The following is a 15,627-nucleotide window of genomic DNA, read 5'->3' as shown; positions in this document are numbered from 1 at the left end:
TTTAACTTGGGGTTTACAACTTACAAACCGAAAAGCCCAATCATGTTGCAGGAAAAAGCATTTTTAGTGCTTGGTGAAATTATCTAATAAAAATAGGGGTGTTTCGGTAATTGTAAGCATTCGTAAAAGTCTAAAACCACCTTGTGTACAGCAAATTAGCCAAACCAAAGTGTAGATGGAAGAAGAAGAAGAAGCAGAGCTCCCAAACTTCGAATTAGAGGAAACGAGCGGGAAGAACAACGACGACAGAACGAACCAATCAGAGAAGCGAGAGTTATGCTTGAACGGCTGCGATCGACCTGTTAACGTGTGCCTCTGCAACGAACTTCCCTCGGAACCCATCTTAACCTCCACCCAGATCCTTATCCTACACCACCCACACGAGCTTCGTCACAGGCTCGCCACCGTTCCCATCCTCTGCAAATGCCTCCGCAACTGCCAAACCCTAGTTGGCCGCCGCCTCCGCCTGGGATCTTTCCCTCTTCTCGAATCCCTCCACAACTCCTATATCAACAATCCTTGTGGACCTCACCGAGCCATCTTCCTCTTCCCAGGCACAGATTCTTCGCCAGCGATTGAATTGAACCAATGGGTTTCTTCTTCTTCTTCTTCAAATGAGGACTCGTTGAGTGATTTGGTTCTGATTGTGTTTGATGGGACTTGGAAACATGCGAAAGAGATGGTGGCTGCAAGTCTTCCATTCTTGTCCAAGTTTGCTACGAAAGTTTGTTTGGATTATGATGTGAATGTGGAGGGTGAGACCATATTTGACTCGGATTTGGTCTTAAGGAAGGAACCATTTCGTGGGTGTATGAGTACTATGGAAGCCGTTGCTCGTTCTTTGCGGGTTCTCGAACCTAATGGGGTTGAGATTGAACAGAGATTGATTTCGATTTTGAGAGCTATGGTCCGTTTTCAAACTTCGTACTTGAAGCCTTTGAAACCAAGGCCTAAGCTGTCCAAGAAAAGGAAGGAAGACAAGAAATTGTGCAGTTCTTCACAGTTGGGTTCGTGATTCGTGAATGCTCAAATTCCAGTTTTGTTCTTTTAGTTGTTAATGTAGATGACACAGTATCTTATGCGTAGAGAACGCATCCATTTTGTTTTATGACTCTGATTGAAGAAATCGTTGTCTACTGTCTGTGAATGCTCTAGTTATTGTCTTCTACCATTACTCCATCATCACCTCTCCACTAATTTTTTTTACAATCTTGCAGTCTTATCAGAGATTCTGATCCGAGAAACACATTACAATTGGAATTGAAAATAACCTGCATGTCTATCAATTTATCCTTCATAGAATACAGGATATTACAGATGTAACAAGTTCATGATTCTGTGCACTGGCATGCTCTTGAATGCTTGTGTCCATGCTGTTTGATTGGATTGAGATAACCCAGATGGTACTTTGGTTTTAATCTTTTATTGGGTGTCATGTTCCTGCCATTATAATATTTTGACGAATCTATCGCTCTATGCCTGTTAACTAATAGTTAATGGTTGTACTGAGGTAAACAGGAAGTAATGGTAAACACTTTTGGATGTTCAATTTGAATTGTTGGACTCGAAACTCTTTCATTGGATTTAGAACTAAAAAACCTCCTTGGGGGGCAGTTGGACCTTGTAAGTTGGAAATGGTGATTAAAAACCATCTGCATTTTCATGAGACCATGACATCTCTGTTTGAGCCTTAGGGGTGGGACAATTAGCTTCCTCGTGAGTTCCCTCTACTCTTTGATATTAGGTTGGGATGTTTGTGGAACTTGTGAATTTTGTTATCTAATGAAAGACAAATATGATGCTCGGGATGTCTGAATAAGAAACTCCTTGAACTATGTTCTTCTTGCTTAAACGAGTGGAGTGATTAGTCTTTTCTTTCTTCTTCTGTGAATGTGTAGATTAGGATAGAACATTGTAATTACTGCATGATGTTGGGTATCTAAGAAAGTCGTCAGAATGTGAAAGGTGAAGCAGAATTAATATCTTATAATTAATATCCTTGAATAATAAGTTTTCTTATGGTATAGACCTCGAACTTCTTCCTTTCACAGAATCACATTGCTCAAAGTTGCCATTGGCATTCTGGCTGCTATTAGATTTGTGATCAGTGTTGAATGCGACTCGTCCTGCTATGATACTTAAATCAATTTTAGTGAATCTAGACAAGGATAACAAGAGATGGCCTGTTGCTTCGGTGAGCTTGTCAAGCATGCTGGTGAACATAACTCAAAGTTGTTGCAGGAAACCTCATCAATACGCATGATCGAACCATCTTATGTACGTCTGCGGTCTGCTAGTTGCTCTCTGATACAGGCAATTTGTTCTGGTCTATCAGATAATCACCTATTATTTTCCTGTCTTTTTGTAGACTCACATAACCCTAGCTAAGGCAGAAATCACTTCAACAACTTTAAGTTCCACCAAAAACTGGTCCATGGTATCTATGTAAGAGAATAGAAAAATGCATTACCAGAACAGGTTCTGGGCCTGGACTGCATTCTAGGACAGAAAGAAACAATGGCGATGTTTGATATACATTCCCTGAATGTGCATTGTACTTGGAATTCATTCAGAGCCATCAAAACTGTGTGGCAGCATTCTTGTTCTGCAATTTAGTGGAATGAGAACAGTGCTTGTTTCCAGAACGCTCTCAGTATCTTTTTCTAGTTTTAGATTCAGAACATTAACAATCTCATTCTTCTGAAAGTGCATTTTAAGTGATTAATTTGCCCATGCTTGGTTTTTGTTCAATTGAGGGTTGTCCATATTACTGTTCCAACTTTGCTTAAGTAGGTTCCAGGTCTAACATTTCATAGGTGCACCTTTGTATTAAATTTTTTCTTCGAGAAAGGTTAAAATCAGGGGTAAAAGAGTTATTGGAGTCTGAAGAACATCCTGCCACTGTCACTCATTCTCTATCTTGCAGGAGCGTTGGGGATTCAAATGTGCTCACTAATGAGAATAAAGAAAAAAAGAGGGTAATGAGTCTTCTAAGCACCTCTTTTTCGGTTGTTCTGTTTCAAAAAGGATTTGACTAGCTAGTCCTTCAGGATTGAGAACAAAGATTGGTTGTAGATTGGATTATAGGTCTGCTTAACAATAACAAGTTTTCAAAACCAGATTTGAGAACTGCTTTCAACATGAGTTCGATAATTATGTTTTTTATCTGGTTTGAAAGAAACTTGATTTTATTTAACTGGGAACCAAAAAAAAAAAAAAAAAGCAACATCCCTCATTTAATGATGGATTTCATTTCACTTTCGCCAAACTGTTGAATCTTTTACTACTCACCCCTGTCAAGCTGATCCAGTACAATTAAAACCAACTTATGGTCATAAACGTATCATCATTGATGGTGGCTTCTTACAAACCAAGAAATCAGGATGACCATCATGTCTATTTTTTGGAAACAATGAAATGTCTATATTGTCTGATTATTCTTGATGGGTTCAACAGCTGAAGCTGAAGGAAAAGCAATTGAACAAAGAATCAAAGATGCAGCAGAGAAAGGCATCGAGTATATAGAAATCTGGATGGAGTCTTCTCAAATGGAATTTGTTGGGGTTGGGTGTGTCTGTACTCTTGTATTTTGTAATGATCCACATAATTATTATTGGGTTTTTATTTGTAATTGAGTTTGGTTTTAGGTGCACATGTACGAGATAGAATTGTAATTATATGGGGATTAGGGTTTGGGGGTTTCCTATATATTCTCTATGGGAAAAAACTAAATACAAGCAAAAGTGATATCACTTTGTGAGGTGGAGAGCGGTGTATAGAATTTTTCAAGTTTAGTGAAAAATCTTTGATTCTCTCAGGTGGATGTAGGCATTCGTATCGAACCACATTAAATTCCTTGTGTTGTGTGATTGTTTGCTATTTTGCTTGGTTTCTTCGTCGTTGTTGCACATTCGTCCCCTAACAAAATCGTGGTTATAGTGTAATCAAACGAAGAATTGGTCTTGGATTATATTTGCCTTACTAACATATTTTCAACTACTTCTTTTAATGCCTTTTGATTTGCATTATTAGCATGTAAGTCTAGCCTCATAGTTTTACAAATATTTGTACCTTATAGATTTCCTCACCTACTTGATGTTGACTGAAACCCCTATCTAAAGTGGGGCCTAGTGTAAACTATCATACAAATCATAGAATGGAAAAACCAGAATAACCACTAGTTGGGTATGGATGGAGTCCCGCTCAATAAAGAGAGTTGTAGATTCATAGAACAGGCTAGTTGTAAATCAACGCACGCTAGTGCGCTACAACTAAACTAGCAATCTGCGGAAAAAGGCTAACGCGCTACAACTAGCACTTTGAAGCCAACAAACAGTCCACCCTTACTATTCTTAGGTAAATAGAATAGCTTGAAAGCCCCTAACCTGCAAATGGAGGGTGGTCCTAGATCACAAAGAAAAGGCCTTAGTATTACTTACACATACGGGAACACACATTAGCATTTAAAATGTTTAGAGTTGGGGCTTTCTTCGCCTTGGTCTCCAACCACCCCTGTAGTTTACAAATATTTGTACCTTCTAGATTTCAAAATATTTGTATCTTCTAGATTTCTTTGAAATCTTTATTTTCCATAAAAATAAAAATAAAAGTCAAGCTACCATATCTCTTTCATTCCCCTCCCCTTATAGAGTGGCAATGGTAAAAGTTCGAGTAAAATTACATGTTGATTCATATGATTGGGTTGAAGAGTACATGAATGTGCCTAATCAATACTGAGATCAAATCAACGATTTAGGCTGGCCACATGGACTCTCACATGGTCAAATTACAATTGCCCATGTTGCCTAGCTAATAATGATGAATACCTGTTTGACCCAAAATCTACCACGTGGCATGTCTAATGGGGCCAAATTATGTGAACAAGTGTTTACCCAAAAAAAATAAAATTATGTGAACAGTAGATCCCTAGATCCCTTGATCTTATGTCAAATTTAAACCCAAATAAAATTTATTTAGTGGCAACATAGAGTTTTAGAATTTCCTTTTTTTTGGGTAAATGGGAGTTTTACTGGGGGGGGGGGGGAGTGTGTACAACCAATGGCCTCATTTACACAGAGATCATGAAGCCATCGAATGGAATGTGGCCACTATGTCACACACACAAGAGACAGTGCCTTCCTAGCCAGGGACAAAATAAAACGAAACTGAGACAAATGATAAGGAGAGCCTTTGGACGTCAGAAACCAGCTCTAGTACTTCCGACGTTGGTCCTTTCTGGCTTTTGATGAATAGAACACCATCTCTACTATCCGACTCCAGAGTTTTAAAATTTCAAGTCAATTTACATGATTTTAAAGATTGGTTGTCTGTTCCGCGGCTTAAATATCCCATTTTACTGTGTGCAGGATCCCAGATTCCAAGACTACGACTAGGAGGTAGATCGTACTTTTTTTTGTTGGATGGAAGATTTTTGTGTTTTGCTGCAGGGAAAACGGAATTATCATCTTCGTGGGAATCTGAATTGTACAACATCAAGAAAGGTTTAGACCATGCAGTCCGGTTAGGCTTGCAAATAAAGGAGATTTGGTGTACAAATGAATCCATTGTCAAGGCTCTTCCATCACCTTCTAAAATGCCATGGCCTTATAATTATATTAAGGAGTTACTGTATATAAGCAATAGAACTCAAAACACTATTTTTAGCTTGTTTAAGGATGATCTATGTCTAGCTATAGGTTTAAATCTTGCATCTTCCGTGCAAGATGGTACTTTGTTATAATTTAGTAGTTTTTTCTAATGAACTTTTGTTCTCATAAATAAATAAACAAAAAAAATAATTCTATGGGAGAGTGCACAATAATGGTCCGAATACCATTTGTGTGCATGGACTTACATGGCGGTCCATGCCAATACATAGAATTTGATAAGTGGCATATCTAAACTGGCCACTTTGTATCCAATGATTGGAATTGCTATATGATTTTTCCCGAATTGTGCAAGTCCTTAAGATAAGCTTACTACATCATATTTTATAGTATGAAGTGGCAATTTGTTTTCATGGTAAAATTTTCATAGTAATAATAAGGAAGAAAGACTGCTAACCGGTGTTGTGCCTGTGAGTGGGTTGGAATCGACTGATTCGGATCGATTCCGATTTAAGAAGAAGCGATTAAGAGTGGTGGTCAAGTGGTAAAGTGGTAAAGTGGTAAAAGACTAAAAGGGATCGGTATCAGCCGATTCTGATCCGAATAGACCGATTCCCGTTATTTGTGTGGAACGGACAAAATTTCCCACTGGGTCACAAATATATATATTTTTTCGGTAATGAATTTCTTCGATTAAAGATGCCACGAAGAGCAGCGGAGGTACAGTCGTCTAAAGCTCAAGGATTCAAGAAGCAATAGCGCCTGCGATGCCAAGCTAGAGATCCGTTACGTGCCCTTCAGCATCGACCTCAACGAGTTCCCTTCGTCTTCCTCGCTTGAATCTCCTTCCCCTGTTCTTCGCCTACGCAATCAATCGTTCGTTCCTTGACAAACCAACTCCTTCTGGGGCTGCCGCGGATTTGCCCGGTGAGGTCTGTGGTGTCTTCTCCGCCTGCTTCACAGTCGTTTGCGCGCAGACTTACCCGGTGAGTTCTGTGTTCTCTTCTCCGGCCGCCTGCTTCACAGGCCTTTTTTTTCTTTATATGTTAACCAAACAAAGAGATTTTTTTCTTCTTCCTTGCATTGGGTTCGAGTTGTAGGATCTTAAAAACATCAGAAAAACGTAAGTGTAAACAACTGAACTATGAAGAAAATGTAGAATTGATCCATTATGTATTTTTAGGTTTGTTATGTCGGTTGTGCAACTCAAGCCGGTGGTTGAGAGACTAGGGTTTGAATTAGAATTTTTTACTTCAGACATAATTTCTTTCTTTCTTATCAAAGATGAACAGAATCAATCGCAGCACCAAGACTATTGAGGATAGTGCCATTTTAGGAACTTCAGTTCTCAGTTAAATAGGGATTATGGTTTTTTTGTTTTTTTTTTTGACCAAAAAACCAAGGGTTTTAAATTAGAACACTGAAAGATTGAAAAAGGGTTCTGGTTTCCTTGACAAGAGGAAATCAAGCTAAGACTGTTCAATCGATTCTCTAACAGGTATCCACTTGTTATCTTAGTTGGACTTGTCCGTCATCTTCTGAGGGTTTCTTCTCACTGATTAGTATTAAATAGAGAAAATTGGGAATTCTGCTCATTAGGATTTCATTGAAACTTCTGCAGTTTATGATACCATTGATTTCACAGGAGTTCTTGTGTCTTATAGTAATACATATAGGATGTCTGGTTCATTTGTTCCTTTATTAATGTTCTGTTTGCATGGTCTTATTTTCTTAAATGCCCTACATTATTTGTAGGAAGATGCCAGGAGGTGAAGGTGGACCTATTAATCTGGATCAAACAACCGTCACATTGGAACCTGATAATATCAGTAGCGGGGGATTACATGTTCCTGGGAAAGATAGAGTGGTATTTCGACCTCCTGATAGAAAGTCTCTTCTAGGTATATATTCTTTTTTTTCGAACATATTAACCCACCCACCCACCCCCCCCCCCCAAAAAAATAAAAAAAAAAAAAAAAAAAAAAATAAAAATTCAAGTGTTTAATTTTATATCTTGAATAATCTTTTAACTATAGTTTGTGCTCTTAGTTTACTTAACTTTGGTGTGTTTTAGAGGTCTTAACTTGAAGAGCTTCGTTTTCTACCGAAATCCCCTTTTGCGAAAGTTAGGAACTTAGGTTCGTCTGACGTGCAACTGTTACTACAGGATTGGATGTTCTTGCTGATGCAAAAAGGGAATCTAAGGGAGATGGTCAATTCAAGGTTCCAAGGGAGAAGTCAGTTTCAGTTGTGTCTTCTATAGACGAAGATGAGAAGTCTGCATCCTCAGGATTGGATGAGGTTGGGGGAAATGTATCCAATAGTGGACGTAGTCATGCCAGTCGTCGTTATCGTGAAACAGCTGCAGATGAGACTTCTCATTCAGGTATAAATTGACACTACCTGGTTAAACACAAAACCTCTATTAGTGATTTAAACAGGCTTTTCTAAAAAGAATATTGACGTTGCATTTGGTAGTACATATAACGTTACAACTTGAACATCAAACTAGCATGGTCCTTGGATAAATCTGAATATCATTCAATTAATTGATCATATAATTGGCACTAAAGATGTTTGACAACCCTAAGAAATGTTGCCTATGATTTGATTATTTGTGTACCCAAATTTAACTCTACATAAATAATTCTGGGTTTTCTCTTCAAATGATTTAGTGTCACACATATTGCTCAGAATTAAGGATGGAAGGTTAAACAAATTAACGACTCAAGGAATTTAATTATATCATAAGAGACATGGTAACTGTGACCCACAAAGTGATTGAAAGTTTTACTTAATAATTTATTCTATTTCATGCATCTTTTGGAAATCTCGGTTTTTTTATTCAACAATTATTAGAAAGCAAGAATTATAAATGGTTGTGCTTTTGTTATTTGTATGTTGTTTTATTCTTGATGCTAACAAGTAATAAGCAAGGGATTTCTTACTGTAATATATTTTGGGCACTGGAGCTTCTTGTCCCTGGAGCTACTGTTTTCTCCTTGAATAATTGTTTATACATTTCAATGCAATACATCTGTATTGACGATGCCATGAGAGAGAGGAAAAGAATATAAAAAAGAGTTTCGATGTCATCTGCAGAAGATTGCATTTTTTTTGGGCCTCTTATCTTAAAACTCCCAAAGGACCTCTTAATTATTAGAAAGTATGACTTAAGAGGAGGAAACCATGCAAGGAGAAGAGGAACATGATAAATCCTCTCTAAGAGGGAGTCCTTACATGTTTATCCACATGAATAAATATATATGCTTTACAAGGTATTTTTGTTGATGAATATTTACTTTTGTTACGTTTTTTCATTGTACAATCATATTCTCTTTATTTACAATAGTCTTGTTTCTATTTCAGAAAGTAATTTGACAAGAGAGGTCCAAGATACTGATACAGCTGGAGCTCATCACTCAAATGAACGTAGGCATTCCGAAGTAAGTTGCAGTACCTTCTTTTCCTGTCTTAAGTTCCCTTGATAGTTGTAACAGAACAAACACAAGAACACCAAGGCCAAGAGGATGGAGAAGAGAGAGAAGGGGACTGATGTTAGGAGAGATCGAACTTATTAGTCTCCTCTCACAAACCTTTATTTATATATATGAATTCAAGGTACAACCTAAGATTCCTAATCCTGCTAGGCATCATAGAAACAATAAACAAAATTAGAAATATACTAGGAAACAAACTAAAACTAGGACAAGGACTGACCATCACTTAATTATAACTATATGATGAGACATGCATGAGCTTGGTATCTTGATTAGAATAAGGAATATTCTAATCGAGATACACTAACCCTAGGAGCTCGATATACATATACTTTAACACTCTCCCTCAAGCTGGAGCGTACAAATCACCAAGGCCCAGCTTGGAACAATTTCTTCTGAAGGCAGGTCCAAACAGTGGCTTGGTAAACATATCACTGAGTTGATTGGCAGTGGAAACATAAGAAGTAGAAACCAACTTCTTCAGAACAACATCTCGAACAAAATGACAATCAACTTTAATGTGCTTGGTCCTTTCATGAAATACTGGATTGCTAGCAATGTAAATAGTAGTCTAATTATCACAAAACATCTTCGTTGGTTGAGAAATAGGAAACCCAACTCTTGGAGTAGTGATTTTACCCACATCAACTCAGCTATAGTATGTGCCATTGCCCGATATTTAGCTTCAGCACTGGATTGAGCAACATTAGTTTGTTTCTTGGTTTTCCAGGTGAACAAATTGCCTTTGTGAAGTTTGTTTCTTGCTTTTCTAGGTAAACAAATTGCCACCCACAAAGGTACAATAACCAATATTAGAGCGGCTATCATCATTAACACCAACCCAATCGGTATCAGAAAACCCAACAAGATTAGCATTCCGATTAGGTCGATAAATAAGACCCTTACCAGGAGCACTTTTTAGATATCACAACACACGACAAGCAGCAGCCCAGTGAGCTTTCTTTGGATGTTGCATAAACTGACTAATAACTCCAATAGCAAAGGATATATCTGAGCGAGTGACAGTAAGATAAATGAGTTTCCCAATTAATCTTCTATACTGGTGAACATCTGAAAAATCCTCACTCTCAATAGATCCTAGTTTTTGATGGGGATTCGTGGGAGTATCTGCTGGTTTGGAAGCAAGCATTCCAGTGTCAGTCAGAAGACCAAGGACATATTTCCTTTGAGATAAGCTAACACCTTTCTTGCTTCTTAAAACTTCAATACCAATAAAATACTTGAGAACGCCCAAGTCTTTCATCTGAAAATGTTGATGAAGAGTTGATTTAACTTGAGCAATACTAGAAGCATCATTACCAGAAATACTAATATCATCCACATATACTACCATTACCATCAAGTTGTTGTTCTGACGACGAACAAAATAGAATGATCAGAATAACACTATGAGAATCCAACCTGAGTGATAATGGAGTTGAACTTATCAAACCATGCTCTTGGAGATTGTTTCAACCCATAAATTGCCTTACGAAGCTTGCTAACCTTTGTAGACTTCTCCCCCTGAGCAACATACCCTGGAGGTTGCTCCATATAAACCTCCTCTTGAAGATCATCATAGAGAAAGGCATTTTTGATATCCATATGATATAAGGGACAATCAAAATTAACAGCCAAAGAAATAAGGATCCAACGGAATTCAGACGAGCAACTGGAGAGAAAGTCTCAAAGTAATCCACACCGTATGTTTGAGTATAGCCTTTAACAACCAAGCGGGCCTTTAGCCGCTCAACAAAATCATCCGTATTATATTTTTATAGCATAAACCCACCGACACTTAACAAGATCCTTTCTAATAGGTAATGGAATCAGAGTCCAAGTATTCCCGAGATAATAAAACATCCATCTCGATGTTATGGCAACCTTCCAACCAATGTGAGAGAACACCTTATGGTGGGTGTGAGGTATAAAGTTAGTAGATAAAGCAGAAGCAAGTGGGTGATAGTGGGAAGGAAGATGAGAAATGGAAACATACCGCTCAATAGGATAAACAGTTAAGGATTTGCGGGACTTTTTAGTACATGAGTGAGTACCTTTATGGGTAGCAACTGGTAAGTCAATGGGATCCTTCAGCATCAGAGTCATATTGAATTTCGGGAGAAGTAGCATCGGCTGTAGTGGATGGCAAGTCCGGAACATTGGGACTAGAGTGTAACGGATCAGACACAATAGTTAGGATAGTGGGGGTTGGCAGTGTAGGAGTGGTGGATGGTAAGGTCCGTTGACGACGGTGGCGACGACGATAGACTTGGACCGGAGGTAAGCCCAGAGGAATGGTCACAGGTAAGGGAGGACCTAGAAGATCTTCATTGTGCACTGTGGACGGTAGAGCCGGAAAATAAGGAGTATTTTAAAAAAAAGTGGCGTTAACACTAATAAACTATTTATTAGTAATCAGATCAAAACATTTATACCTTTTCTGAGTATGAGAGTAACCAAGAAAAACACATTTATAGACCTAGAAGATAGTAAACAAAACACACATCCATAAACGCGTGGTGGAGAGGGAAATAAGGAATTAACCAGGTGAAGAATAGAAAAAAGAATTTTATTATTTAAAACAAATGATGGCATATGATTAATAAGGTAACAGTCAGTAAGGACAACATTACATCAAAAGTCGTTTGGGGACATTCATGTGGAGCATAATGGATCGGGCAACCTCCGGTAAGTGCCGATTTTTGCGTTCGGCTACTCCATTTTGTTGTGGAGTGTACGGGCAACTAGTTTGGTGAATAATACCATGAGTGAGACAAAATCAGAAATCTCCGTCCGAGTGTATTCAAGAGCATTATCAGAACGAAATTTTTTTATGGATATGTCAAACTGAGTTTTTATTTCCTGATAAATTTTTTTGAATACAGTAAGAAATTGAGTCTGGTCCTTCAAAAGATAAACCCAAGTTGAACAGGAATAATCATCCACAAAACTAGCAAAATAAGAAAATCCTAACCTATTATGAACTTGACATGGACCCCAAATGTCAGAATAAACTAAAGAAAACAATGAAGAACTTCTAGGTGTAGTACGGGTAGGAAAAGAGGCACGGTGATGTTTTCCCAATTCACAGGCTTCACATTTAAGATGTGATGTAGACTTGCAACTAGGAACCATTAACTAGAGTTTAGGTTAAGACGGGTGACCAAGACGTAGATGCCATTGCGTGGTAGATGGTATGGTAGTAGATGTAGTAGCAGTAGAAGGTCTTGTGCCATCCATGTAATACAGCCCATCGCGCTCAAGCCCTCCACCAATCATCTTCTTTGTCTGAAGGTCCTGGAAAACATAGTAAGAAGGATAGAAAGTTAGGGAACAGTTAAGAGACTTAGTGAGTTGACTAATAGAAAAAAGATTAAGAGGTAATTTAGGAACATTAAGGGCAAGAGAGAAGGTCATGGAAGATGTTGGAGAAACAGTTCCATGACCAACTATCTGAGTAGAGGACCCATCAGCAAGGATGACATTCGAAGAGGTGGTAACATTATTTATTGTAGAAAACAAACTTGACTTACCAGCATGGTTCAAAATCTCGCGATATTTCAGTATATTTCGGATGTCTCGACACTGCCGAGACGAGATGACCATACGAAATGAAAAAAGTCCAAATTTCGGTATATTTCGTGAAATTTCGGTATATTACTTAAACAATGTGTATTTAACTATTTATACATCAGGGTCTAACCGTATACTGTCAATCAAGGGTGCGAACCTAAAACACCACTTTGGGTTAATTTTTTTGCAATATGAAGGTTTAAATGTGTTTATTTAACTTAAATAAGGGTGTATATGAAGTATCAGGGCTTAATATGGCCCAAAACCCACCGAGATGGATTGTCGAAATATGGCAGAAAAAATACCATATTTCGGCGAAATTTCGGATATTTCGGAAATCTCGACCTGCCCGAAATGGCAAGACGAGACGAGATCTTGAACTATGCTTACTAGTCATGTGACTTGAGGCACCTGAATCAATAAGCCATGAAGTAAAGGAAGGATAAAAAAACAGAGTTACCTTTATATGCTAATGTTGCGGTAGAGGTGGAGGCAGATGCAGCTTCAAGTTGTTGAAGGCATTTGACTAGCTGGTTGTAGTCATCACGAGACACAGAGGATGCAGTACTTAACTATTTATACATTAGGGTCTAACCGTATACTGTCAATCAAGGGTGCGAACCTAAAACACCACTTTGGGTTAATTTTTTTGCAATATGAAGGTTTAAATGTGTTTATTTAACTTAAATAAGGGTGTATATGAAGTATCAGGGCTTAATATGGCCCAAAACCCACCGAGATGGATTGCCGAAATATGGCAGAAAAAATACCATATTTCGGCGAAATTTCGGATATTTCGGAAATCTCGACCTGCCCAAAATGGCAAGACGAGACGAGATCTTGAACTATGCTTACTAGTCATGTGACTTGAGGCACCTGAATCAATAAGCCATGAAGTAAAGGAAGGATAAAAAAACAGAGTTACCTTTATATGCTAATGTTGCGGTAGAGGTGGAGGCAGATGCAGCTTCAAGTTGTTGAAGGCGTTTGACTAGCTGGTTGTAGTCATCACGAGACACAGAGGATGCAGTACGAGGACTCTGATTCATATCACCACTGGGCTTCTTAGTAGTAGTGTCAGTCTTGGCAGCATTGGCTAATTCATTTGCCCACTCAGGTTTTCCATGCTTGGCTCAACAGGTGTCCATTGTATGATTTGGTTTGCCACAATACGAACACTGGCGGGAAGACTTGTCATTTGTCAATAGGTTGAAAACCAGTACCTCGTCCACCAATGCCATGGTCACAACCTCTAGATTGGCCACGACTACGTCCTCGCCCACAATTGGCAACAAAAGCTGAATTGTCCTTGGGAGAATTATCAGGTTTGGATGGAGTAGCTAGACGATTAATACCAGAGAAAACTTCATTGAGAGAAGGTACCTTCTCCCCTGTGAGCAACTGATTCTTCACAGATTGGTAGTCTGGATGCAGTCCAGCTAGAAATTTTGCAACATGGAACTCAGCGCGTTGTTGCTTCAACTGATACAGATTGGTAGTCAGAGACTGATGTATTTGGAGTTCTTCAACCATGCCCTTATAACTGGCAAAATATTTATTCAAGGTTTTATCTTCCTGTTGGAAAGTAAAAAAATTTCTCATAGAGATCATACATACGGGAGATATTCCTTTCTTGAGAGAAGCTTTCACGCAAGTCATTCCAGACATCCTTAGCAAGTGTGTGAAACATCACATTGGAGGCAATAGCAGGTTCAACACTATTCATAACCATATCTTGATAATAGGATTTTCACACATCCACTCATCATAAGCTGTAATTGTAGCAGGATCCTTTGGATCACAATCAGGAGGATCATCAGTAATATATTTTAATGTGCCTTTGGCATGAATATAGTAATGTAGTCCTAGGTAGGAGTAGTCCCACTAGGAACCAGGGTAATAGGATGATCAAACAAGGCTGGCCGATTGGGACAGCTTAGGCTAATTAGGGTTAGGGTTAAGGTTTCGAGCTAGGGTTTTATTTGGTAATGATGTGCAGGTTTTTAGGAGTCTATTGGTGTAGGTTTGGATTGATTTGGATGAAGTTGGAAATCTAGGGTTTCGGGTTAGAGGCCTTGTAAAAATGGAGTGTTTTTAGGATCTAGGGTTTAGGGGTGGATTTTGGGAAAGGGGTTTATAGGGTATTAATGGGCAGGTCTAGGGGGTTATTTTGGTATAAAGAAGTTAGGGTTTGGATGAGTTACGAAATTCTGTCATTTAGGGCAGAATTGGATTTTGGGTTTTGATGGACAGATTGGGCTGCAACTGAGATCGAGTGGAGGGATAAGGCTGAACAGATTTTAGAGTGAGACTAGGGTTATGGGAATCGATTAGGGTTAAGTGGAGGATTAAGAAGAGGAATGAAATTGCAGAATTATAAAACTACTTGAATTAACACTGATCTCTAACAGTAGCAGATTGAAGAAAAGCTAAGAGAGGACCTCCCGATCTACAAGATGCAAGGAATCACTGGGGATTCCAGTCCTTCAACCTTGATATTACACACAAGACATTCTCTAAAGAAAGAAGTAGCAGCTGAACAAAATTTTTTATTAATCAAATTCGTATTCAATGCTGGCCTCCCTTACAAACTTATATAGAAGACTCAAAAATAGACTTAGACACTAAAAAGGAAAGGCCTAACCCAATCCTTAACCTATTAACTAACTAAAATTGACTAGGAAACTGAAATAGACTCAAAATAGAGTCCTAATCCAGCCCAACTAAACAACTAAAAGAAAACCTAATAAAATCACTTAAAACAACTAAAATTCTTCAACAACCAATAGGATATAAGATCCTACTAGCCAATCAGAAATAATCACTTAAACTAAACCAATTGAACCAATTGGATGCAACCAATTTAAACCGGTTCAATTAACAACATAAAAATAAAACTAAGTATAGAACTTAGATAAACTAAACTAAGGTTCCTACTAAAACCCTAG

General features: G+C 38.3%; 2 protein-coding genes and 1 long non-coding RNA gene across 3 annotated transcripts in view; all 3 read left to right on the top strand.

Annotated features, from left to right (window-relative positions):
• Window positions 1-136: 136 nt before the first annotated feature.
• On the top strand, window positions 137-1,144 carry LOC122641677 (tRNA-uridine aminocarboxypropyltransferase 2). Its single transcript, XM_043834962.1, has one exon. The coding sequence runs from the start codon at window positions 176-178 to the stop codon at window positions 1,013-1,015; it is 840 nt and encodes a 279-aa protein (XP_043690897.1). The 5' UTR covers window positions 137-175; the 3' UTR covers window positions 1,016-1,144.
• A 6,196-nt stretch (window positions 1,145-7,340) lies between these two features.
• LOC122642025 (pre-mRNA-splicing factor ATP-dependent RNA helicase DEAH7) overlaps window positions 7,341-15,627 on the top strand; it is a 33,840-nt gene continuing 25,553 nt past the window's right edge. The window contains exons 1-3 of the mRNA XM_043835410.1: window positions 7,341-7,507; window positions 7,774-7,992; window positions 8,976-9,052. Of these exons, the coding sequence (XP_043691345.1) occupies window positions 7,342-7,507; window positions 7,774-7,992; window positions 8,976-9,052 (462 nt within the window). The 5' untranslated portion in view covers window position 7,341. The remainder of the gene's footprint in view (window positions 7,508-7,773; window positions 7,993-8,975; window positions 9,053-15,627) is intronic.
• Window positions 9,582-14,438, top strand: LOC122642026. Its single transcript, XR_006330006.1, has 3 exons — window positions 9,582-9,675; window positions 13,869-13,872; window positions 14,425-14,438. It is a non-coding gene; the product is annotated as an uncharacterized LOC122642026 (long non-coding RNA).

Source organism: Telopea speciosissima, chromosome 10, assembly GCF_018873765.1.
Source record: "Telopea speciosissima isolate NSW1024214 ecotype Mountain lineage chromosome 10, Tspe_v1, whole genome shotgun sequence".
Taxonomy (NCBI): domain Eukaryota; kingdom Viridiplantae; phylum Streptophyta; class Magnoliopsida; order Proteales; family Proteaceae; genus Telopea; species Telopea speciosissima.
Note: the sequence above shows the minus strand (reverse complement) of the source record. Positions and strands in the feature narration are given on the sequence as shown.

Excerpts from the sequence above, each read along its gene's own strand:
- LOC122641677 (XM_043834962.1), top strand. The coding sequence starts at position 176 with ATGGAAGAAGAAGAAGAAGCAGAGCTCCCAAACTTCGAATTAGAGGAA.